Source organism: Vollenhovia emeryi, unplaced genomic scaffold, assembly GCF_000949405.1.
Source record: "Vollenhovia emeryi isolate VEMERY1.0 unplaced genomic scaffold, V.emery_V1.0 DF939121.1, whole genome shotgun sequence".
Lineage (NCBI taxonomy): Eukaryota > Metazoa > Arthropoda > Insecta > Hymenoptera > Formicidae > Vollenhovia > Vollenhovia emeryi.
In genome coordinates, this window is record NW_011967245.1 from 3212092 (window position 1) to 3238595 (window position 26504).

General features: G+C 46.2%; 2 protein-coding genes across 7 annotated transcripts in view; one reads left to right on the forward strand and one right to left on the reverse strand.

Annotated features, from left to right (window-relative positions):
• LOC105570257 (spectrin beta chain) overlaps nucleotides 1-26504 on the reverse strand; it is a 43923-nt gene that overhangs the window by 4830 nt on the left and 12589 nt on the right. The window contains exons 2-12 of one of the 6 annotated variants that reach the window (XM_012027334.1): nucleotides 13848-14036; nucleotides 7188-13094; nucleotides 7016-7107; nucleotides 6837-6941; nucleotides 6527-6669; nucleotides 6404-6456; nucleotides 5788-5841; nucleotides 4748-4855; nucleotides 2488-2634; nucleotides 1387-1654; nucleotides 1132-1314 (exon numbers count right to left, since the gene is read on the reverse strand). In XM_012027334.1, coding sequence (XP_011882724.1) covers nucleotides 1132-1314; nucleotides 1387-1654; nucleotides 2488-2634; nucleotides 4748-4855; nucleotides 5788-5841; nucleotides 6404-6456; nucleotides 6527-6669; nucleotides 6837-6941; nucleotides 7016-7107; nucleotides 7188-13094; nucleotides 13848-13983 — 7196 coding nt within the window. In that variant the 5' untranslated portion in view covers nucleotides 13984-14036. Of the gene's footprint in view, nucleotides 1-1131; nucleotides 1315-1386; nucleotides 1655-2487; nucleotides 2635-4747; nucleotides 4856-5787; nucleotides 5845-6403; nucleotides 6457-6526; nucleotides 6670-6836; nucleotides 6942-7015; nucleotides 7108-7187; nucleotides 13095-13847; nucleotides 14037-26504 lie in introns of all 6 variants that reach the window. The other 5 variants (XM_012027333.1, XM_012027335.1, XM_012027336.1 and 2 more) reach the window with 5 other exon arrangements.
• On the forward strand, nucleotides 3322-4718 carry LOC105570256 (peroxiredoxin-2-like). The gene is made up of 2 exons (XM_012027332.1): nucleotides 3322-3919; nucleotides 4152-4718. The coding sequence occupies exons 1-2, from the start codon at nucleotides 3670-3672 to the stop codon at nucleotides 4526-4528; spliced, it is 627 nt and encodes a 208-aa protein (XP_011882722.1). The 5' UTR covers nucleotides 3322-3669; the 3' UTR covers nucleotides 4529-4718.

Here is a 26504-nt window from a genome sequence, read left to right on the forward strand (position 1 = left end):
TCAGTACGCAGAAATTTACATCTCTCCAGCTGTATTATTCCTGTAGCGTATCGCTCGAGCACTTTGCTGCGATATTTGTCGGTTAGATACTCGGTGGCGAAACACAGAAAGCTCTACACACATCCAAACCCTCTCGTTTCAGAGAATTCGTGATTTACGTAATTCATTCCGCATTCACAATTGGAAGAACATTCCCGTTGTATTTTCCAGAAGCTAATCATAACGAAAGACCAAATAAAAAAAGAAAAACAATTGGAATGATGATCGAATTATAATCGTGCAATAGTGTACGACGGTAGAATGGTCTAGAGAGGATTGTGTGTGCGACTCACCGCATTTCTAAATGTTGTTCCAATTGTGTACTGTTTCATACGTTCATTGGTTTCGCTTTCTACTTTTTGGCTTTTCTAAAATATGATAAATGCAACATGATCGAATGCGAATAGGAACGACGAATGGATTTCGTATGATGTGGAGTGAGGGCGCGTATCTTCTCGATTCATTGGCTTAAACTCTACGAGATGATCGTCCGTCACTCGTGAATGATAATGACGATGAATAATGTTCTCTACGACAGCCAAATGAAACATTGGCCATCGTATCGTCCAATGATTAATTAAAATAATATTTCAAACTGAGAAGCCCAAGTGGAAATCAAGAAAGATGATTTCGAGAGAAGAAAAATTAGTGTTGCGACATGGAATACGAGGAGTGTTGTTAAAGGGAAGTAAAGTGATGGAAGATGATGAACGCGTATTTCTTTGTTTTATTGCTAACAGAATATTCTCTATCAATTTCATCGGGACGTGTTCGAAAGGACGTGAAGCAAGATAACAAAATAACAGGCACCTTATATACAAGAACACACGTCTTGACTCGAAACGCTGCAAAACTTAATAATTCATACAATTTGTAATATAAGTATTCGCAACAATTTTGTCAGATTATCGATTGTAGATTTAGAATTTTATTACGACGTAAGAGAGAATACTTTATTTGTCAACATTAAATCTCTTTACACAATTTCTTCGGTTTCACTTAAAACTCTTCCGCTCAGTTAGAGTATCCATAATTATCTTAAAATTCTCGCGTACGATATTACAATAGCAAAATTTCCCAGTCAACACTTACTTTTTCTTGAGAGTGAAGAAACTACGCCGCTTAGTTTCGGCTTGTGTCGGGGCTGGCAAGGTGTGAGCCCTGGATGTGCTTGCACCCGATGTTCCCTGTGCCGCTTGATTTAACGCGGACACCCAATCGTTCATCTCGGTATCATCTTTGGCCTGGAACAGGAAGTCGGATCCGCTTTGCGACCTGTAAGAGGAAAAACAACAGTTCACATCCACGTCGCGGAACGCGCACAAATACAAAATATCGAGCACTGACTTGACTCGGAAGACATGTTTCTTCTTAGTGTAATCACTCGCTACGGTAATAGTCGCGCCTCGTAAGTCAAGAGGAGCCTCTCCCTTGTACGGTTGATCGGGCGAAGCTTTGTACGACTTCTGATCTTTATATACACATAAGCTCTGCCCGCGTATGACCATGTACACCTTGTCCCAGGAGCGATTGGACGCTTTCTTCGTCGTGCTTTCCCACTCGTGCTTCCGCTGCAACGGGCCCTCGAACTCATCGTCGCTCGGACTTCGTGGCTCTGGAAGAGTTAACGAGTTTTTACCATCGATACTAGCAGTTTGCAAAGACATTTCGGATGCATTGTGAATTATTTATACGAGAGAAGAACGCCAGCCTGCGCGTCCCTTGCCTCGAACGGACGTTAAAGCTGCAAATAATCAATGAATATTATTTTAATCGGAATACGCATTCAATGAAATGCACCGCCCAGTTACAAGAATTCTATACATTCGTACCGAATCCCCATTGTTCTTTTGTATTTCCTTAACGACTTGAACCTCCCAGCGAGCCAACATACATACGCATATTTATGCTTGTAACGACACTTGGAACGAAAACAAGCCCCCGATTACTCATTCCCTTATTTGTTAAGCGTAATGCATAAACGACATGATATAATTTAGCTTCGAGAAAGTGTCTTCCCACGATACAACATACAATCGTTGCAGCTGCCTTCTCGAATGCACGGGAAATGATGAAACGATTGTTAAAAACCTATATGTGATCGAAACATGATTAGTAAAGAGATTAGATGCCAGGTTCCACCTGAATAACATTTCGATAGTAATTTACAATCCCGCGAGTTAAAACCACACTAGCAAACATTATATTCCCGAGCGGTAACGTCATTTACTGTCAGACGCCAAGCTGGTCCACCCGTTTTCATACCTTGCGCTGCAAACGTACGTATATAAAGCAAAATTAGAGTGTCCAATCGCGAGCGACTGGGTGACAAAGGTGTGTAAAAAAAGGAAAAAAAAAGAATATTTGCCGTGTCCAACGAACGTGTACCGTAAGTGTAATTATTGTAAGTGTATCGACCGTGTGAGTCTCTTTTTCTCATTCACTTACCGGGAATACTGTGCTCATCATCACTCACGCCACTGCGATCTAAACTCGGCGACTTAGCGGACTTTCTCCAGCGGAAGCTCCTGAACGGCGACTTGCTGCGACTCCGTTCCTTACGCCTCGCAGCCTCGGAGCCACTTCCTTTCGGAGCTTTACAACGTACGCAACACACATAACGTTGATTAGCTTACCTACTTTGTACCCTAGCTCGTAGCAGAGATTTGTATCAGGTAAACAATTTGCCGCTAATAGTCCTCACAGCCACACGTGTTACGCGTTACTCTTTTTTTTTCCCATGCTTTCTAAACTACAGAGTATACGAGGATACGCGCATGCAGCATGCTCATGCGTAAGATGCCAACTGAGCAAATGCACGCTCACGTCGAACTGTGTGTGAATAGGAGGAACATTTCGCGTTTATTACATTATACTAACAACATATATACATGGAGAATTTTCTCTCAACATTTATCCTGGAAATCATGCGATCGTGAGACAACATGGCATTTTAAAGAACTTTATGAAAGTTTCTTGAAATTTTACTGTACATCTTACTAGCAAAATGAGATGTATAAATAATGTAAATTGAAATTTTACTATACATTTTACTGGTAAAATGTATAATTTATCATTAAAATTTCTTACTTACTTACTACTTACTCACTACTTACTAGTAAAATTTCAATTTACTATACATCACATTTTACTAGTAAAATGTATGGTAAAATTCCCAAAAACTCTCATAAAATTCTTCGAACTGCCATGTTGTCCCACGATTGCACGATTTTCAGTATAAATTTTAAGAGAAAATTCTCTCCGTGTATGTACATACATTTATATTAATGTAAATCTCTTCTAAATATATTAAATTATTTAATATTAAATTGATTTATTAATTTGAAGATTTCAAAAGTTTTTCCTAAAAGAGAAATCAACGCGTGCTCGTCTTTCCAAACGCAATCCTTGCCACTGGCTGATAAAATTACCATTTACTTTCGACGACGCGACACCTCTCGAGTCTTGAACGGTGAAGTCTGACGACGAACGAAACAGTCAAGTCGATCGTAAAAAGTTTCGCGTGCATCCGCGACGATGTGCGACGAGGAGACACGGAATACGCAATGTCCGGTCTTGAGGGATTGCCGTACCGGCTCGTGTCGAGGGTAAAAAAATAACGCGCTAGGGATGAGCTCTTGTTGTGCAGAAAGGTCAGAGACGCCGCGCTCGCCGCTGGTGCAATTAATACCAGCGGTGTCGCGACCCGCGCCACCCTGGTCCGCCGTCGCGATAATCGATCTGAAGATGCAGGAGCTGTCGTCGCAGAATTTCGTGGGGAAATACCTGGTGCTTCTCTTCTACCCGTGCGACTTCTCGTTCGTGTGCCCGACCGAACTTATCCAATTTAGCGACCGCATCGCCGAATTCCGAGCTCTTGGTACGAAGTTACATCTTTCCTCCCCGTTTTACCGATGTCGATGACTCTACGAACACGATTCACAGCAACAAAGTCGAAGGATGCTTATAGAAAAAAAAAAGATTCGTTAAACGCAGAAGATGGACTTAATTGTCTCATACTGAATTACGTTGTTCTTTATCCCCGTGTTACTTTTGACAATGTTTCCGCTTATGTTTCACTAGTGCTAATCGACTCTCGCGTTTTCCACCAGGCTCGGAGGTGGTAGCGATCTCAACGGACTCGAAATTCTCGCACTTCACGTGGGTGACGACCCCACGGAAGCAGGGAGGCTTGGGCGAGATGAAGATCCCGCTGCTCTCAGACAAGAGTCATCAGATAACGCGGGACTACGGTGTGTTGAACGAGAAGCAAGGGTACGCGTACAGAGCCCTGTTCATTGTAGATCGACAGCAGACTGTACGCCACGTGACGATAAACGACGACGATCTACCGCGATCGGTGGACGAGGTGTTGCGGGTCGTCAAGGCCTGTTGCTTCGTGGATAAGTATGGCAGTGTGTGTTCTTACGGGCCGTTGCCGTCGAAGAACTCCTTCGAAGAAAACCCGGAGTACTTCAGCACGATTTGACCTCAGAATTGATTTTCATGCGCGAACTGCATTTCCACCCGGAACTCCTCGGCTCCATGAATGTAATCTTTCATTAATTCAAAGTGAACGATCGTTCAAGACTTGGATCGATCTCGAACAATCGCTCACGGTGATACCGTGACGGCTATGCGGCGAGAAATATTAATAAATGTGACCTTTCGACACAGCTCGAGACCCCAAGTATCTGCGAACACTTACTTGTCGGCGTGCGGGCACCATGCGGCGGAGGTTTCACCGATGTCGGCGTGACAGGCGAGGTCCCACCTCCCTCCCGGAAAGACAGCTGTCTAGGTCTTTGTGCATGCACTACGCCACACCAATCACAAAATCATGCTATGTATTTACTTGGATAATACATCGTTTTGTTAAATACGTTGCATATATTCGTCACGGTTATACCAACTGCAGCTCGAATCGTTGCGACTAATAGCACAAAAGCGTGTAACTCGACGTTAATCACAAGTTCAATGATCTCTCCAGGGTGGTATGACCGTCCGAATATTCGAGCGAGTTCTATACAACACGCGTACAAATGACAGTACCCAAATTTCGTGCTTCTATAGGTCTAGAATGACGAACGAGACGATTACGTGAATGTGCTTACCTTCCAACAAGGCATTATGTTTCAACGTAATTGTGCGATAGATGAGAATGAAGTGTAGTATAGTTGACTAAACGTGTACCTACCAGGCGAATGAAATGACTTGCGACAGATTAGTATGACCGAAAATTGCGATTACAATTAGAATTTCGTTCGACATTTCGTCGTATCGAGTTGTTACATATGCGCTTTCACACACGTGCGTGCCAGATATTTGAAATGCTCGATAAATCGTTCTCTCGTGAAATGACCGGCGTCTAGACGACAGAAGGGAACATCTCGGGTAGAATAACGGGCCATCACCTGCTAGAGAAAAAGTCAATAGAAGCTAGTAGTGATTTATGCGGACGAGAGCGATAGGTGCGACGTGGCTACGAGTATGCTGAAAGATGTAAGATTATTGCGACGTATGTGACTTAACGCTAACGTGAAATCTGAAGAGAAAAACTGTCGTTAGTACTGCCACGAAGACCTGATTTGTCCAACCACCACCAGTTTGTGAAGTTAGGAGAACCTGTACACATGATATGATCCACTCGAGACTACAGTTTCGAAAGAGAGTTGCGAAGGAATCAGAAAGATGTTTGCCTATTCTCACGCTTTGACAAGTTTCACACCTGCCGCGTAACACACTCACCTTCCTTGGATTTGTCTTGAGGCTGTGGTGTACGTGTGGAAGCCTTGCGATGTGCTGCTGTGGTTCGTGCATTCCGTGCCGCATTAGGGTGCATTTCGGATGGGTAAAATGAGAGATGACGTGGACGACGGATTTGATACGGATCGGAGTAAGTTTCGGCGTGGGCGGGAGGAGGCAAAAATAAACGTGCTGTTAGCGTATGTCACATGCTTATCCAGACAAACCGTATTCATAATACTATGTCGTCAGAGTTGAATTTTACGTTCAAAAGCAAGATTTCTCGCTGCATCGCGAGCTGTTAGTCATGAAGGAATAAAATGTTAATTTTCATCCGCTTTTTCCTCTCTTTCGGTACACAATTACTACCAATCGCAATCATTACTACGCCAAGTCAATGAAAATACAACACGAGAATACAATTCTATTAAGAGAAAGCACTCGACATTATACTCTAAATAATGTGCATGTGTTATATATCAGTTATTCTATATCAGCGTCTTCAAACAGAATGCAAAACCGTAGACAGAATTAGAAAATGCGGTAAGTACCGAGAAGAAGTTGTCACAGTTTCGATTAGTAAAACCCAAAACATATCCATTATGTGTAATTATATTACCGTGTCCCTCGTCGTCACCGCGTTCTCCGCTTGTTGCCCCGTCAGTTTCAGCTCTGTAAGAAAGAAAATTCATTCACGATACATTATATAACATCGCGGCATAGACTGCGACAGGATATCTACCTTTCGCTAGGTGGTTCGTCCGGACTAGTAACAGGCGTCGCTTTGGCCAAACGTGCGGCCTCCGCCGCTGCCACCTCCTCCTTCTTGCGTCTTTCTTCCTCCTCTCTCTCCTGTTCTCGTCGTTTTAGTTCTTTCAATTCGAACTGTATTTAAGAAAACAAAAATTACTTATTCCTGTACACTCGTGACACAAGTAAAAAAAATATGTGTCTTGTTGAAAAAAATGTACACAGTAAAAAGTATTTCAATGTTTTACGAGCTCTTCCATTACAATGTTACTCAGTAACGTATTTTTCATGGAACTACTTACAGTAGTAAGTCGGTGCAAGGCACTAAACCTTTCTTCTTGTGCAGCTGCTGATTTTTCGAAAGCCTCGTGTTTCTTGATTAAATTCTCAACTTCGTCGATAGTATGCTGTGGAAGAAATTCGTAAATTTTTCAAAGAGGACTCGATATTGTAAATTCGTGTCTGCAATGTAACTACTTACACCAAGCTCCTGACTCATAAGATATGGCTCTTGAGCGATTAACCAGGCTTCAGCAACCGCCGCGTCTCGGGCAAATTGGTAAACTTCCAAAACTGCAGCAAACACAAGCGAGTATGAGTAAGTACAATACATCATACATGTAAGATCGTAAATTCGAATAAGTGCAACTTACTGAGCTGCAGGTTCTCCCAACGTTCCTCCCACCGGTGTAACAGTGCATTCCTGTGATCGGTCAACGCCGCTAGTTTCTCCTTTATCTGCACGCTGGCGTAATGATTCCTAGCTAATAGATCTTTTCCGAGATTAATGCACGCCATTAGATTATCCTCCCTGGCGTCGATCTCCGCCTTCAAGCTCTGATGGTTGTTCATCAGCAATTCGACGCCAGCGACGTCGCGCGGCTTCTCGGACGTGTTCATCTGGCGCACCACGTCGTCCATCCAGATCATCAAGGTCCTGACCATATTGAAGAATCGGAAGAGATCGCCGGTGTCCTCCAATTTCGCTCGTCTACCCTCGCACAACGATTGCAAGTTGTTCCACGCTGCCACGACCTCGGCCTCGCGATTCGTGATCTCCCGCGCCTTGTCGCCCGCGTAGCTCGCCTGAAGCTTGGCGGACTCCTCCTCGATCTGCGTCACCTGGTTCTGCAACGTGGACAGGTCCTGAATAAAGTTGCCGTGCTTACGCTGGAGAGCGGACACCGAGCCGGCGTCGCGACCCAATTCGTCGGACATGGCGTTCTGTTTCTCCAGGATTCTGCCGAGAACGTCCTTGCAGTCGTGGAAGAATTTGTGCAGCTCGCGACTGGCCACCAGCATCTGCGTGCGCGTCTCGATCAGTTCGAGCAGGTCCTGCCAAACCTCATTCAATCCGTCCTTCCACTCAGCGATCGTCGCCGCGTCGGAATGCCCGGTGGCGATAAGCGAGTCGGCGATGCCGTTCACGGCCTCCACTCGCTCGGAACCGATCGCCTCGGTGTCGCGCGCGAACTCCTTGAATCTCTCCCACAGCAGCGTCACGTGATCGTAATCCTGACCCAACTCATGACTACCGGCAACCAATTCTCTCTCCTGGATCCATTGCTCGAGATCGTCGACCTCTCGGTTCAGCATGAACAACTGGAGCGCCTCGTCCAGCTTGGCGCGTCGCTCACCCGCCAGATCCTTCAGACCGGCGTACAACTTGTCCACCTGAGACTGTTTCACGGCGATCTGGTCGGCCAACGGATGCTGATCGTTTATTAGCTGCCTAGCGGTCTCGCCCAGTTGACGAATCGTCTCCGCGTAATCCTCCACCGCGTGTTCAAGCGACTCGTGCTTCTTCATCAGATTCTGAGCAGATATCTCGTCCTTACCGCGATCCTCGACCATCATGTACAGCTCCTGTTCGCTCATCCATGACTCGGCCTCGGTAGCGTCGAAGAAGTACTGCTGCGCTTTCTCGTTTTGCAGCAGATGTTTGTTTCTATCGTCAACCGCATCCTTCAGCTCGCGCCACTTCTCCGTCAACTCAGATATCAGTTTCTGGAACTCGGGGCTGTCCTCGTGTCTCTCGTCAATCAACTTTTGCCCGTTGTTGCATACCAAATTGATCCTGGGCTCGTGATTCTCGATTTCGGTGCGCAATGACTGATTCTTCTTCTTCAGCATGTGAACATTGAACAGTGAGTTTCCATACTCGGAGCTAGTTGCCTGAGGCATCTTCTCTGCGATCCACAACTTCTCATCCTCGACGTCGCGTCGGAATTGGAAGGCCTCTTTCTTCTTCTCGAGATGCCGTTGACGATCGATGAGCGGCTCCTTGAGCTGTGCGAACCTCTGAGCGACTTTCTCCTTCTTAAACTTGATCTCCTCCATTTTATCATCGGGCACTGTGCGTTGCAAATGTTCCGCCTGTTTATCCAACTCGGTAACTTGTTTCGCTTTCACCGCCATTTGAGTCTCGATCATCTGTTGCTTCTGCATCAGTATATTCACGGATGCCAGATCGGAACCGGTATCGGTGCTCTCTATCTGCTTCTCCAGTTCGTTCATCCAGGAATCGATATCGTCACAGGTCTGATGTATCAACACCTCGCGGTTCGAGTCGAACAATCGCTCGCCCTTATCGTGAGTCGTGGTCTCCAGCTCGACGAATTGTTCAGCCAATTCGGTCACCTTCGGTTTGATAATCTCGGCCAGATCCGGCTTCTGTTGAATCAATTCGTTCGCGGCTTGCTGCAACTGCTGCAGGCGGTCTTTGTTGCTGGCGATCTCTGCCTCGAACGCCTGGTGACGAGTCCACTTGCTGTGAATAGTCTTCGCGCTCCGGTACGTCTCGTCTTGAGCAGTGATATGTTTCTCCTGCACCCATTCGCCGAGTTCCTCGCAATCTTGCAGGAACATCTGCAACTGGAGCTGATCCTTGAGTTTCTCCATAAGTAGATTGGCCTTCTCGCGATTGATTCGCCGACGCTCATTGATGTTCTCGGCCTTCTTCTTCACCTTATCGGCCGCGAAATGTCCCTCGTCGACTAAACGTCCGGCGAACTGCACGACCGAATTGATTTTCTCGTCGTTGGCGTCCATGGTGGTCATGAAGGCCTCGTGTCGCTTGATCATGTGTTCCGCTTGTTCGAAGTTCGCCGGCGTCTCGTCCTTGGCAAGAATGTGTTCCTGCTGCGACAGAAGCACCTCCGCTTGACGCGCGTCCCGATCGAACACCTGTAGATTCAAGGAGTTGGACAACAAGTTCTGACGATTCACCCACATCTGATGCAACTCTTCCCAGCCCATCTTTAGCGCGTTCAGTCTCTCGCGCAGGAACATGTACTGGGTGTCACCGTCGCCGGCCTCCGTTGTCAACCGCTCGCCGTACTCCATCATCTTCTGGTAATCGTCGGTGTAATTGTCGATCTCCTCCTTTATGTTCTGATGCTGCGTAAGCAGCTTCTCGGCATCGGAGAGACTGGTCGGCGTGTCCTCGCTGGCAACGTCGGTCTGCGTTTTCGTGAGCCACGTCTGGAAGTGATCGAGGTCGCGCAGGAATCGATGCAGATCTCCGGCCTCCTCGAGCTTGGCGTCGCGCTCCTTCAGCATCTGCGTCAGCTGCTCCCAAATCAGGTGGATCTGCGTGATTCTCTCGCGTATCACCGCTGCCTCTTCCGGATGTTCCTTCTGTATAATCTCCGCCTCCTTCTCCAGGGCGTCCAATTTGGCCTGAATGGCCGCCAAATCGCGTTCCATGCCGCTCAGTCTGCGCTGCAGCGTCATCACGCCGGTCAAATCCATCTCCAGACTGTCGGTCTGCTGCAGAATTCGCTTTTTGTCCTCGATCCAGGACACGGTCTCGCGACATTCGATGTGGAACGTCTGCACGCCATGTGCGGAGTTCAATTCCTCGCGCTTGCCCTCCGCCTTCTCGCGCAGCTCGGCCCACTTCTGGTTCAGCTCGTTTTGTCGCGCGATTATCTGTTCCGAGTTCGGATGTTCAACGTGCAGCAACTGCCTGGCCAGTTGATTAACCACGGCGACGCGGGATGCGTTCGCGTTCATCTCTTTCTCGAAGCCGTTGTAGCGGTGTTTCATGATCTCGACGTCCTCGATATCCTTGGCGGGCACCATCGTATCCAGCATCCTGTTCTTCTCGCCGATCCATTGTTCGACTCCGTCGGTCTCGCTGAATACCTTGTACAACGATAACGCATCCAGCAGTCTCTGCTTACGCAACTTGGCCAGCTCGAGGAGCTCCTTGTACCTGTTATCAATTGAAGTCAGTCTCTCCAGGACCTCCGGCGACTTGGCGTCATGCTCGCCCAACGTGGACGCCTGTTGGTGAAGTTGGTCGATAGTCGTGGCGTAGTTCTTAAGCTCGTCCGTTACATCTTTGTGCTTCTTCAACAACGACTGCACATTTGCCTCGTCTCTGCCGACGTCCTCCGACGAGACGAGTCGCAAAGTATCCAACATCCAGATGTCTATGTCATCCGCGTCTGCGAAAAGCTGATGATAGTCGACCGCTTCTACGAGTCTCTTTCTCCTGAAAGCCGCCAGATCCAGCAAATGATTCCACATAGCAAGAATCTCCTGAAGTCTCTCCTGAATACGATCGGAACCGAAGTGTTGCTGCCGGACTAGCTCGTCGCCGACCGCCGCAACAGACATCAGCTGCGGTTCGTGCGACTGTATCTCGTTCTCCAGCGCTTTGTGCTTGGACAGCAGCAGGTTGATGGTGGTCAAATCATGACCGATGTCGCCCGTGGATACGATCTGTTCCTTCTCCTTTATCCAGTTCTCCTCATCAGCCATATCCCAGTAGAACTGCCAGAGTTTCCGAGATTCCTCGAGCCTGGTACGACGCTCGATCGCTAACCGCACCAACTCGGCGTACGCGTTCTCCAGTTGTTGCACGCGCTCGACGATGATGGCCGGATCGCACGGTCGATAGCCTTCTCCATGCTCTAGGAATCTCTGGCTCTGCTGAACGACGGCCTTCACTCTTTCGCCGAGCACATTGATATCTGCTTCGACGAGAGAGTGCTTTTGCAACAGATCTTCCACGCCCATCAGATGTTTGCCATAATCATCCGTCAACAGTCGCAACTTGATCTCCTCCATGCTGTCTAATATGTATAACATTTCCTGGAAGTTCTGCTGCAGCTGCAAGGAGAGTTCCAGCCGCATGCGCCTGGCGCGCAACAATTCCAGAAGATAGTTCCATAGTCGCAGCACGTTGTCCTTGCGAGCGTTGATACGTTCGATGTCGTGATAGTTCTCCGCCTCGAGCTCCTGCGAGACCGCCATGACGGCCTGCACACGTTCCTCGTAGGCGAAGATATCAGTCTCTATAGCCTCGTGCTTCTTCGCGGCGGCTTCCACGGCGGCGAGATCGAAACCGAAGTTATCCTGCGACACCAATCGCTGATTCTCCGACAACCATGTCTCGCGCATGCTGGCCTTACGGTTAAATCTGGCTGCTAACTGCTCCAACTTCTCTTGCCGAATCAGTTCCTCGCGCAGGGCCAATTCCCGTTCGTGTTCAGCCTTCTCCAATCTCTCCCATGCCTTATTGATGTCGGATATCATTTTGCCCTCTTTGGGCGTATAGGGCTTCTGGTTGTTTGCGCGCATCTTCGATTGTAAAGTGAACAGTAGCACCTCGAGATTACCTTTTTCCACAAACTTGGGCGGTTTCTCTACCGTGCGATAATTCGAGAATTGCGAAAGCTGCGACTGGACGCCTACCAGAGAATTCGCGAACCTACGATCGCCGAGCGCCTCTATCGTGGCTTCGATCCAGCGCAGGAGATCGCTGGTGAGACTCTCGTATTCGTGTATCATACGATCGTTCTCCATCGCGATACCGACCACTTTGCCGATCCTTTTACCTTGCACGGTTTCTTGTTTCATCTTGGAGAAATAGTGATAATACGTGACGACGTACGTTATGATGGACTTTTCATCCGGATGATCGACGAAGATGTCCTCGGCATCCAGCAGCTTCGTGAGACCGAGCTTGTCCTCCGCGACGTTGAAGGCATTGTTGAGATTGTAGATCGCGTTTGACTTGGAAAGCTTGTCGAACTGGATCAGATCCGGACGGTGCTTGTGTATGATCGCGTTGAACGCCAGACCGTCCCGCCACGACGTCGTAAAGTTTCTCACGTTCACGTTGTGATAGCCCGCGGTTTTCATCTGACACCATAATAATAACGCGTCCTTGGCGGACTTGGTCTCCTGATTGTCGGTCTCCTCAATCGTGATGTCCTGAATCTGGAAGCGTAGAATTATCGTCCAGATGAGACCGAGGCTCAGACGCGGGTTTCCGTCGACGATGTCGTGGGATCCCATGTTCTCCAGGTGTACCCTCTGCTCGCGCAAAAACTGCAGCGCCTTCTCCACGTTTTCCAGGCAGTGGATGCGCATCTTGCCCTTGGTCGGGCGCGGTAAACGCTCACCCGACAAGATCTCCAACAGCCTTATCAGCATCTTGCCGTCTCGCAGATCGACGTATAGATCGCCGATTCGGCACGAACATCGGACTAAGTGGGAGTTGACCCATTTCTGGAAAGTCTTCTTTTGCACTAATTCACGCTCACCTGGTAAAAACAAAGACCGTGTGAGAATCATTTCACGTAAATCGTCAATCAACATCATGGGCTAACTTTAAAATTAATTTTAGATACTAAATTATCTAGTATCATTGTTCGGTACTAAGTAAATTAAATGAAGAGATAAGTTTTAAATAATTAATGTAGAGTTTCTCTACCTCGGAGATCGAGCACAACTTTATCGTAATTCATTTTCAACTAAGTAGAATTAAGAGATAAGTTGTAAATAATTAATGCAGAGTTTCTTTACCTCGGAGATCGAACACAACTTTATCGTAATTCATTCTTAAAGCTAACAATCTGCGAACTCTATTTATTTCCCACTTACACAAACGATCAAACGTTACTATATTCAATTGTGCTTAATAAGTTTAACTTTCTGTAATGTTCGATATACATTCAACGATAGCTATACATCGCGACCGCTTTCAATCTAATCTGAGAAGTAACTGCTAGAAACTCACAAAGTTATCGAATTCTTAAAACGATTATCAAAAGGATGTGGTTGTTTGATAATCCCAACCGTAATTTTCTAAAAGCAATTCAGTGCTCCATTCATCGCTACTCATTATTATTATAGAGTTATACTGTTACGAAGAGCTGAACTTTTTACTCGTTATAGAATCGATAACAAATCACGCTAGAGTCTTTTGTAATTTTGATAGTTGTAAAATAAAAGATAATTGTGTAGTAAAATGTTTAATGAAGCGATTGGAAGAGCAAATCGATAGAGTTGCGTACCAGCTAGCGCCTTGATGCGCGAACGTTCGAAAAGTCTCGAACTCGAGTTTCCCCCGTCGTATTCGTACTCGTCGACAATCTCTTGTTGCAGCGTGGGGTCCCAACCCCCACGCACCACCGAGATGTCGGTCGTCATTTTGTCAATCAGACCAACAGCTCACTTCTGCCGAACCCTTTAAAAGGGTGCACCTGAAAACGATAAATTCATTAACGCGAGGAACTTGCGGAAACGACAATTTATATATTTATCCTCTTCTTCATCATAATATCTGTACATAATTTTTAATTTCTTTTTTTAAATATATTTATTATGGCCCGTATTCTGAATCCTCTTTTAGAGGCGCTTTTATTGATAAAAGAGGGTTCTGGGGATCAATACTGTATCTTACAATAATGTGACAATACTAAAAGTGAGCGATTTTGTCTCTTTCCAAGGGCCAGTTTTACAAACGCCGGTTAACTGCTAACCGAAGATTAATTGATCCTCTGTCTCTTCTTAGCGAACAAGATAGAAACAAATAGGGAGTTGACTGAACTCTGGTTAACAATTAACCGACGTTTGTGAAAGTGGCCCTAAGAGGATAATTAGAAACAGCTACTCACTTTTGGCATTTGCACTATATTGTAAGATTCAGAATTGGATCCCAGATTGTGGACCTCTCCAGGCATTTCATACACGGAGAGACCGATATGGTTACCACATGTCTAATTAGGGTTGGCACAACCCCAATAAATAGTAATATTTGGGACAGCTATATCTGTGGTTGTTATACCCACATTGGTACGATAAGTAGTGAAGACAACTATATGCGTTTTGTGCAGCAAACTTAATGAGTGTTGCAACACAAAGCAATGTAGATGCCCCTACTATTTATATGGCGACATTTTTATGTCAGTTATTTTTGCCCTAGCCGGTCTTTCCGCGTAGGTACCATGGGTTTCCCAGACCCTTGATCGGATGGTTGTGTTACATACTCAACATCCGCGGCTCTTTGCACACGTTATAACTTAGATGCAGAAGACATTAAAGCGCTGTCTAAGACCTTCAACCGCGCGCCCAGGAAACGCGGTACCACGCATAAAATGCAAAAACGGGGACACGGTAATAATCGTTAGCATTTCTTCCTTCTGCTACCCACGCGTTGTAATGGCAAGCAAACGCGATGCCACGGTACGTGTCTTGGCGAGCCAGAGTCAGCGCGTTGTCACGTCAAGTCAATCTTGGTGTACAGATAAGAATTGCAGAGTAATCTTATCTTCTTGCACGGCAGGTCTAACGATTAATAATTGGGTAAATAGCGGGACCTCGAGAGAGAGAGAGAGAAAGAGAGATCAATCTTACGCAACACTATTCGATAATAGTGCACGATTGCGCGCGCCCACGCACAATGTGGGTCCTTCATTTAGCTTCTTTTTCATCGGTACGCTTCGCTAGTCTGAGATTACCTCCCGTGCATGCCCCTCTTCCTCGATAGCTCGATCAACATAGATGTTTGTTTTTCGCGCCGTAAAAGTTGTATCTTTGGTATCTCAAGGCAGATACTGATAAATCGACTTTGAGAAGCGCAGCAATAAATAAACTTCTGCGCCCGTTTTACACGAATTAATCGGGTAATAAATCTGATTCACCGCGTCAAGTCTATTGTTAGAGCATTTAATAAGGCATCTTTCCTTAAATCAACACCCACAAGTCGCGTTACATACAGGGTGTCCCGCGAGTGTTCTAAGTTTTCCTCCCCCCCCCCCTCCCCTGATATCATTTATCGTGAGACGTTAAATTCCAACATGGTACAAAACCTTGCCATCCCGGCTGAAGCAACATTTTTCGCGATAAGTTTTGCGAATTAAATTTATAGTGAGTTGTGACAGAGTATTATATTTGTACGGTATAAAAACGCCGGCGAACGTGTTCCTCGCGATCGAAATCCTCTTTTTATTTTCACTCGTACGCTCCCGTTCCCGGAATCGTCTCTTCCGCCGGCTAATCACACTCGCTCTAATCGCCCATCGCGATTCGCCATCGGAATCGCCGGGTATCAAGTGGACGTTCGTTAACGCCCGTGTAGGGTACACGTCTCCGAGTATACGTGCGTTCATTTAATAGATAGCGTTGCCGCGCTCGCGTCTCCGCGTGGGAGACGCGGCCGCCTCGCTCGCCACGACGATTACATCACGCGAATGATGTCACACACGCGAAATACACATCGCCGGCATCGGCGTCGCACCGGGCCCCGCGGGAGGGTGACTTGACTTAACGGGAAAGGTAGACGCTCGCCGCGGCATTGGCGTAAACGTCGACCCGCGATCCGCAGAATCTCACGACTTGCACACGGAACAAACCTGAGGCGCGTGCCAGGCAGATTTTTTTACTCCGGTTTTCACCAACGTCGTTTGATCTTACAATTAGTTTAATTCACCCTTTGTTCCTGTCTGGGAGAAAATTAGAGATAAAGGACGAGTTAAACTAAGATCAAAGTTGAACGACGTTGCTGAAAAACCAAGGCTAATGTTTTACACTTAGGTTTCACCAAACGTGGCTTAACTTCAATCTTAGTTTAATTCATGTTTGTCTCTTTCTACAGTAACAGTTGGAAAGAGACAAAGAACGAATTGAGCTGAGCTCAAAGTTAAATAACGTTGATGAAACCGGCTTTAAAATAAATAAAGGTCAATAAAAAAAATGAAATCAATCATCTGTCTCTTTGCTATTGAGAAGATTTGCGGAGTATCCGAAGTCTGCACGGAGAGAATTTTCTCTTAAAATTTCTCCCGGAAATCATGTGATCGCGGAACAACACGGCATTTCGAACAATTTTATGAGTTTTGTGAAATTTTATCATTACTAGTAAAATGTATGGTAAAATTTCATAAAACTCATAAAGTTTTTCAAATTGCCATGTTGTCCCACACATTGTATGATTTTCAGGATAAATTTGAAGAGAACGGTCTCTCCGTGTGGCAATGTTAGATTGGCGCTAACGTGGCGAATATATTTATCAAATAATCTATCTAAATAGTCTAATACGCGTAGAAAAGGTAAAGTGACACGGACATTCGGTGAAAGTCACGCGATTTATAGCCGAAATGTGTATGCGGTTCATTCCACTGTAAATCGATTTTTTATTCTTACTGTTCGCTTAATTGTGCACTTTTACTCTTTTTACAGTAATGCGGAATACAATAGCACGCGTCCGATGATTCAAATGCATGCCAAGCTTTTGTGGCATAAAGGAGGAAATAATCTCCTAGATCTACGATTGAAGATAGACGGAAAAAATATTTTCTACGTCTTTTTTCACGATATAATAATATATACATTAATGAAAAAGAGAAAGTAAAGATATACGCGGGCAAAAGCGGATCCACCGCGCAGATAAGCATCAATCGCGTTCACCAGCATGATTCGACGTTAAAACAGACCGTCATAACGAAGGGTGACGCCTGATTAACCGCGTTGTCTAATTTACGACGATCCGTCGCGAGCGACGTTTGCTGATATTAGCGGCGATAACAGTCGCATCTGCAGCTGCAACGAGCGAGCGCGATATCGACTCTTTTATTTTTCCTCTAACGAACCAAATGTCACAGGTAACACGCGGCAGGTCGCAGACGCGCGAGGAACTCAAGGAAAACCAGAGTAAGCCGATATGGATATCTAATGGTGAAAACGACAAACCGAGAAGAGTAGCCTCGTGATAAAGCGCGAACACGATTACGTCACCCCGCTGGAATTAAAGACGCGCTCTGTTCACAAAGTTGCACGAGCGGGCGCAAAAATTCGTGTGACTTACAATCGTGTACAATCTTTACACGCTTCTCCTGCAGCGTCGCAATTTTTATTATTCATTACGCAACTCTGTACTAGCTGGCGTTTTTTAATCAACGTGCGTGCGTCCTCGAGTCGCGCATAAAGCCACCACTGAAGCTTACATCGCTTGCTGTCAAGAATTTATCATGTCCGACGAATTGCATCCGAAGAGGGAAGGGAAGAGGAGAGAGAAGCAGGCCTTTTCGCACGTCTAATCCTTTCTCGAAGCGTCAATAGTGCCGATGCGAGAGATAATACAGATCGATAATCCCGCAACGAAGTCGACGTGTTCTCCACGAGCGACGCCGGGAGCCTGGAGAACGCCGGGCATGAATGGCATTCTTAAATGTCTGGACGGTCACTTACGTTGAATTAAGAGCAATTACGCGAGTGCCGTCATACTTAACGGCCAGCGTAGTGGGAACGTGCATACAGATTAATGCCTTCGTATCTGGTGGGCGGGGTGAGATGAATCACAAAGTGAATGACACGATAATCGAGGAAGGTTAAGTTTACTGGCGGCACTTTCTAACACTTCTGTCCACGGGCGTGGACGTGGTCCCGAAACCTCCTTTTTCAAAATAAGTTCAAACGAACGCGGACGATCTTGAAATAAACTTTTATGCTCGCCATGAAAATACGTAAGCGGTTGATTCATTGAGTTTAATCGAAATTAATTCGCCGACGAATAATTTATCTTTTTCTAACAAATACATTAATTTTATAATCGAGATTAAATAATTTATCAAAAATTAAATTAAGTAATTTGAAATTAATTGGCTAAAATGTATCGAACGTGATACACGTGCACGCGTTTGAGAAACAACTTATGCGCGGTTGAAAGAAAAAAAAATTACAGTAATCTCCCTCGACGAGTTTGAAAAATATAGACCTTGCATGCTGCAGCGGCTGCTTATCGTACCGAGAGTTTATCTGTTAGCAATTATGGTAGCATTAATATTTTTAATAGCGCGAGTGTTATGTCTAAAAACGGTTTCTTTTTTCCTTTCGGTGAAGGATCTCTCTTTTGAAGTCGTAGCACGAGTTGGAAAAGAAAAGGGGGGGGGGGGGCCCAGGTGCAGATTACTGGCGTTTTTTTCCAACAATTTCGTTTGGTGTATGCGCGATCGCGAAGAGTTCTCCGTCGAAGTCGATAAAGTGCGGTAAAGTAAGAAGCGAAAATGGAAAACAAGAAGCCCATTGTGCACCGGGACGAGAACAGCCGGTCTCTATATGCACCGCGAGACCCCCGGACCCCCGGCCACCGGGACTTCGGGTGCCACTCGTGGAAGCGGGATCCTGTTGTTTAAATACATCCGGTTCGCTGCAAAGCTTTCTCCCGTACAAGCAGAAAGTTTTCCTCAATTCCCTCGATAACGGATACGTGGCCCGTATACAGGGTGTCCCAGGAGTAAAGGTCAATATTCTGGGAGGTGATAGTATCGGCCACTTCAAGCAAAAATGTTTATACGAATATATGTCCCATTCCCCATTGTTTCCGAGATAGAGCTACTTGAGTGTCTCGTGTATTTACTTTTCTTTCTGTACACCTCACCCTTCATCCAACCCCATAAACGTCCGCGGGAATTTACTCTTATACGTCTGTTGACTGTTGCGCTAATAACATTGTAGAAACGTTCAAAATGCCTCGCGTATTCACAAATGTCGAATATGCAGATACGGTGTATGGTTACGGTTTTCTGTGACAGTGTGCTACTGCTGCTGTTGAAGAATACCGTCGACGCTTTCCTACACGCAGAATTCCGAATCGTTAAGTGTTTTCCCAGGTTTTCGATACATTGCGTGAAAGTGGAACGCTTCCCCAGTGTTCATGTTTTATCTGAACGAGGACGTCAACAAAATGTGCTCTATATCTTGGGAACGGTGGGGAATGGGACACGCATTCGTATGAACATTTTTGCTTAAAATGACCGGTACTATCACCTCCCAGAATATTCACATTTCTTCCTGGGACACCCCGTATAATACATGCCACGTGCATTGTCTCTCGAACGATAACACTCGGAGCTCTTTCCGTGTTCCGAGGGACTCTTCGAAAATGAATTGGACCGCGTATAATCGCCCGTACCTTACGACTCACTCTCGCGGGACGGTCAAACGCCTCGCTAAATATTCATCTACACAGCAGCAGCTCCGTACGACAGCGTGGACAAAACGCAAAATCGATATCGTCCACGTACCCGGCGTTCGGCTATTTATAATTAGCCACATTCTCGTCCCAAATCCGTCCATCCCGAGATTCACGCCGCCGCCGGCGCGAAACGATTTTACCTTACGCAGCGCTGCGGAATTTACAGAGAGAGCATTTACACAACGTGTCGCGACCTCAACGATATATTTTTGCGGCGGCTGGCGAAATCGCGCACAGATAAGCGTAACGTCGACCTCTCCGGCGTCAGCGGTCTATCTTTAGGTCGGCCCAAGAACGACGGGATACACGACCGGGCGGCGTTCCGTCGATTCCTCATCTAATCGCGCGGATTAAACCGCACTTTTGCGTGCCCGGGGTTCGATGCGCCTTCTCTCCCACTGCGAAAGGTCCGATATAGCGAACCACCGCACCGTCTCGTCGCAACGCCGAAGGTAAGATGAACACGGAGCGCGCGCACGTACACACACACACAAACACACATACACAGGGGCGCGCGCACACACACACACAGGCACACGCAGGCACATACAGAGTCAGGATTATTGATTTTCCACCGGAGTCACCGTGGCGCCGGTGTCCGCGGCATACACACGTCGAGTGGCACCTGCATAAGGCGAAGGGAGGAGGGCAGCTGATACCCTTGCGTTTCGAGCCTTCCAGACCTGGAACCTCTACGTTCGAATTCCCTCTCGCGCTGAACGCAACAATTTCTCACTCCAAACGCGAGCTTTTCCTCCATGTCTCTCTCTTTCAAGAGAGAGAGAGAGAGAGAGAGAGAGAGATCGTTGGAGCCGGGCTTTAATCGTCGATGGTACACAGCATTCAGGGTGCAACGAGAGTTGCGCGCTCTCGATATCCTTTGAGATATTCGATCTACATCCGCAGGTCCGTAAAGGAAAGAAGAGACCGTGTAAAATACGTAGAACAATAATGTTCTACATATTAAAATTTATTAAAATTGTCTTAATCGTGAAAAAAAGACACCTGCAACAACGACAGCAGCGCGTGCAAGCGAGAGAAATATAAATAACGAATGCATCGTGGGAACGTCATTATTTATTTACTCGTCATCATCGCGAACCGCAATTTTTAACAGTTACCATCAGGACACCGAGAAAAATCATTACTGCGGACAAATCGATGACGCGACTCACGTTGGATCCACGAGAGAAGAGAGAAAGAGATGAACCCTTTCGTCCCTGAATATAATTTCTTTTAAATTTTATGGTACCGATGTGCACCACTCGGAAAAGGGTCAACTTGATTTGCACGCGGGATTTACACGTTTAATTTGATTTCTCTCCGCTCTTAAAAAGGCTTCTCCGTTTAGCAACTTGAAGAGCTAATTTTAAATAATCGACGAAAAGCGCGATGCCAAATTTAACAATCATTTTACTCCCAGTTGCCTTGGTAATGTTTCCCGCCCGACGAACCTCGCCGTCGAGTTCTGAGGAGCAAGAATCAGGACTCGACGTGGCAGACGTAATCGGGGAAATTGCCCCGTTAAGGCCTGTGTCCACGATGCCAGAACCTGGTCCAAGTTCTAGTCCCGAGAAATGTGCAGCCAATCAGCTTGCAGCTATTCCATAAAAGCTGCGAGTTGATTGGCTACACATTTCTCGGGACTAGAACTCGGACCAAGTTCGAGCATCGTGGACGCAGGCCTTTACGCACGGCGCTTGTATTCCTCGAAACAAATTCCTCCCCGCCGCAGTAGACAGCACGCAGCCTTTTACTAGCGAGGAAGAATCGCGGAGGTGCGAAGCGGGTAAACGCCCTTACGATGACCCAGTTCTCCCGGCAACCTCCCCCTCCCCCACGAAGCTGCGAACTTCCACCCCGCTAACGAGATTTCGAGAGCCGATGCTCGGATTTGAACCTTAGAGACCGCGTCACGCTGGCGCGACGTTTGACTTGGCCTTTGACGGAGAAACGAAATGTTTTTTTTTTTACTCGCCACAAATTGGTGACAATAGAGAATGGAGAACTTGGGACTGTGTTCTCCACATAATCTTCAATTCGCATAGCTTTCCTCGACGGACCACGTAGCCTGAGATAGGCTTCCAATAAAAATGCCTCGGCTAACTCTTCTTCGTCACTACTTTCCTGCGTCTCGCGGAATAGAAACGTGAACGCACCCTAAAGCGTACGAAAATATAACACGCATACGCGCGCACGTGCGCGCAAAGCATTCTTCTTCTTTTAACCGCGTATAATTTCAACAAACTCTCGCTCCGCGGGTGAAATCAATTCGAGTTCGCTTTGAACAGATAGGAACTCCGCGATCATCCCGTGTATGTACTTACGGTCCTGCGAGGGGTAGACCGCTGAGGGCATTATGGTGTACAGATTTGCGGCATTAGTTTGGGCATTAGGTCTTGGCTGGGACATTATTAAAATAAAATAAGATAAAACAAGATAAATAAGATAAGATAAAGTAATGCCCACCGGGCATTAGTCGGTGTACAAGATTTTGGTCAGCGGCCCCTCCCTCGAATAGAAGTATAAAAAAATGATTGCTCCGGAAAGTAACTGCTCGCTTCTGGGGATTAAAATTAAAATTAACGGGGCGAGATTCAGAGAAACTGCGCAGGGTGAATGTCCTCGCGATGACCCGATTCGCTCCTCCTTCGGCCGGGAGAACCGTCGTCCTCGCTGCCGTCGTGGAGCGGCGAGGCTCGCGACTTTGACTTTACGCGGGACGAGGCCGAAACTGTTGGGCGCGCGTCACGACCGAAACGCTCGCGGCTTCCCCAGAATAATCTCTCGCGAACGGCCGCGGCATTCCGTCGCGTGTCACCGTCAAGGGAAGCTCGCTGAATCACCGGACCCCCGTTGTTCTTATTAAAGACCCGTTATTGGGCGAAAGAATCGCCGCTTTGGACGTTATAAATATCGGCGAACGTGAGACGGACAGATACGAGAGCCCGCGGTACAGAAATTCCGCATTCCGCGTACTTGGTTGGCAACGATGCGTCAGCGCGGATTAATTTATTAATCGCAAATTAAATCGCTCTCTGTGTGCCAGCGCTGACTTTACCAATTAATCGCCGCCTTGATTAGCTCGAGCGTTTCCGCAGAAATACGTTAAAGCTCCCGCGACCACGTTGCATACAAAAATGGACCCCAAAAAAATCCCATTGTTCTTGGCAAAATTAAATAAGCAAATATTCGAGAAAGCGATTGATAATCGGTAAAAATCGGTAAAAAATCGGTAAGAAACGAAACGGTTGGAGAGCAGCTCCGCGGGCTCAATTCCCCGCCGCATCTTCGACGTATGACGGATTATTATAAATAGCACAGGATTGTTGCATTAGACGAATAATATTAACGAGGTGGATTGCGTACTGTCAAAGGCATTCAGCATGGCGCTCGCCAAGCGGCCGATAAATAATGTAACGTCTCAGCGACGTACGCACCACACTCGAGTTCCATTCACATCTCGAGATCGTCGCTCTTGCCAGCATCTCGAGATTTTCGCGTCAGATTAAACTGCAATTCGTCACGGTCTCACGTACAAGGGCCGCGGCACGTTGGTAGTTATTCGCGGAAATCCGAGAAAATCTTCGCGCCGGCCGCGTTACGTAACGATTAAGTCGCGCGATTTTCCGGGGATGCGGCAGGAAGTGCGCGATTATTCACGGTTACCAATGAAATCCGCCACCAAGTGGAGCGAGGGTCGAACATACCGCGGATATATCGTCCTCGAACGCACGCAATTTCTGTCCGCAGCTCACGGAACTTGCGGCCGACGAACGCGTACGTGTTCCGTAATTCCGGCGTGCGATCGATGAATCGCGTTCCGCCAACGAGATCCGATTGATCTAAGAAAATCGATCTCACGCCTCTTTAAACACAATGGCTCGCGTAAGCGATAATCGAGGAGCTAGGTGCTCAGCCGCGTATTCATTAGCGCAAATTGCTCGATGCGGAGAAACAAGTGCTAGTTGAAGCAGACTAATTAGTTACGCTCTCGGTTCGAAATCATTCACAGGTTCGAGTCAGAGTTCGTTTCTGCCGATTTCTTCGCGCGCAAGGGTCAATTTTAACTCTCATACATTCCTCCCCTTCCACGTTTCCTTACACTGATAGAAAAAAAGGATTGCAGTTACCACAATCTCGACTATAATTTATAGTCATTTTAAAAGCCAGCCACATTTTTATAATTCTTCCAACTAAGTTATGGTTGACCTAATAATATATTATAGTTCTCATTCAAATTCTTGATTTCGCGACTAGCGTCACTAGGTTGCTATTTAATTGTCAATTTTAACATCAGAATTGTTGCCTTTCAGCAACAATTGGCAAACTTTCAAGAGTCTTTAGGAATAAGATAATAATAAACAACAGAACGATACATTAGATAACGTAAATACAGGATGGCTTATCTGCAATTAACAGTCGACTTCTTTACGTGCCAATTGACGGAAGTGAATTACGCGAAGAAGCGTCTCAACTGTTGCGTTTTGCCTTTTTAATTTGCACCAATTATAATAAAATTCAATTTCAAGGGACCAGACTCGGTATTTGGCGGTTCGATGTTTCGCGAGGCGGATTCCGTCTCGCAATATATTAATGCGACTTCAAAGAAATTAATAATTTCCAACGTACGCACGCGATAACCGTGACGTTGCCGTGTAAACTACGCGAAAAATGATATTTCAACTGGAATTATACGAGACGGACGGCTGGAGGTCCCTGTTTCTAGACGAAGAGCCGGACAGTTGTTACTCCACGCGGGAATACGTCACATCCGCATTTGCGCTAATCCGCCCCGCCGGGCGACTTGCTCGAAACATTTTAAATACGCGGACGGAACACGTCGCTCGCATCCCGAGGTACGAACTCCACTCGAGTCGAAATTTTGGTACTATTTTCACACTTTTAAGGATAATTTACACCTACATAGCGGATCTATACGCCTACATAGACCTGCAATAACTTACTTTGATGACATTTTTTTTTTCTCTTCCCTTGGACCATTAATTCTAAAAATTTACTTTAGCTCCTACTCAAGGAGTTATTCCACTTTAAAAGATTTATTTCATTGTATGGTGTATTTACTGTGAAAAAAAATAGTTGAAGATAAGCATAGTTTTTGGGCCGTTAAAGTGGAATGACCTCTTAAAAGGACCTACTTGAATACTTGTCTCTTAGAAAGAGACAAAGCTACTCGCTTTTAGCATTTTCACCAAGGCCCGTATTCTGAATCCTCTTTTATCAATAAAAGTGCCTCTAATAAGTCTTCTGATTGGCCACAAGTCACTTATAAGCCTATCACACAATGCCAGGCAACAGGCAATAGGAATAGAGAATAGAATTTTTGACGCGTTGGATTCGTCAGAAATTTTCTACCAACCAATCCAACGCGTCAGAAATTCTATTCCCTGTTCCTGTTGCCTGTTGCCTGGCATTGTGTGATAGGCTTTAGAAGCGCTCTTGTCGACAAAAGAGGATTTAGAATACGGGCCTAAGTGTAAGATACAGAAAATTGACCCCCCCCCCCCCATGATCCTGGCGCGCTCTAGTCGACAACAAAAGATCCGTAACGGTATCTCGATCGACGTTTCTAGCCGTTACCGGACAATCGAAACTGTAAAACGCCTGGCGCGCAATTGCGCAAACCCGGGAAGCGGGAATGACGTTCGTGGAAGTAAGGAGGTACAGTTAGGGCTGACGCCTGATGATGATTTACTACGCGCGTATAACGCACCCGCGACGAAACGAGCCACCGGTAATGATTTACGTATGCCAAAACAACAATTAATCTTGCCTAATGCAGCGCTTAACGAGTTCCACGTTAGGTATTAATTACAGCGGCAAGATGAACAATTTTTTTGCCATCTTATGGTTGGCAAACTTATTTCAACATCTTTCTCTTTTGCGTAAGAACTTGCTTTTCTTAAATTTAAATAAATGACTCTTGGGGCGGGATCTACAATAGACGCGGCGAGTCGCGAGCGGCAGGAAATCGACAGAATAATCGACTGTCGTTGGACGAGATTTCTTGCCGCTCGTAGATCTTGTAGATCCAGCCTTGATGTTCTGTTCTAAACGGCTACAAATGTATCATTTATTCGTAGCACGATTCGCAGTTCACGATACGATTCGTATATGCGGACAATGCTATCGCTGGGCGATTTATGATTAACTGATTGCGAAACTTTAAGAGTAATCTCTCTTGTTCGAATTTAATACCAAAAATATCGCTGTGCCAGTAGTGCTCTCTTAGACAGATAAAAGAAATGACACTTGGAAGCTTGGAAAATAAAATTCATGCTTCTCACGCGTTAAAGGCCCAAACACATGAAAAGAACTTACGCAGTAGACTTAAGGAAAGTGACCAATAGTTGAAAACGCAGCCATTTCGAGACTAAGCAGTGCTGAAAATTCCTATTGGTTGCATTTCTCAAGTCTTACTGCTTTTTTTCACGTGTCTCCAGCTTATGCCTCAAGCATACAATAAGATAATGAAATTGTCTCGGACCAAGTTCTAGCGTCGTGGATGGTGCACGATAAAACGCAGAAGCGCGTTGGAATTGACAATCCGAGGCTCATCTCTCTCTCTCTTTTTCTCACAGGGAAAGTGCAGGCCGACCGTCATCGATTATCTAACATTTCGCGTTTACGTTCGCATGTATAGCGTCGTCTCGCGAACGAGGCTGCGCGGCGCGTA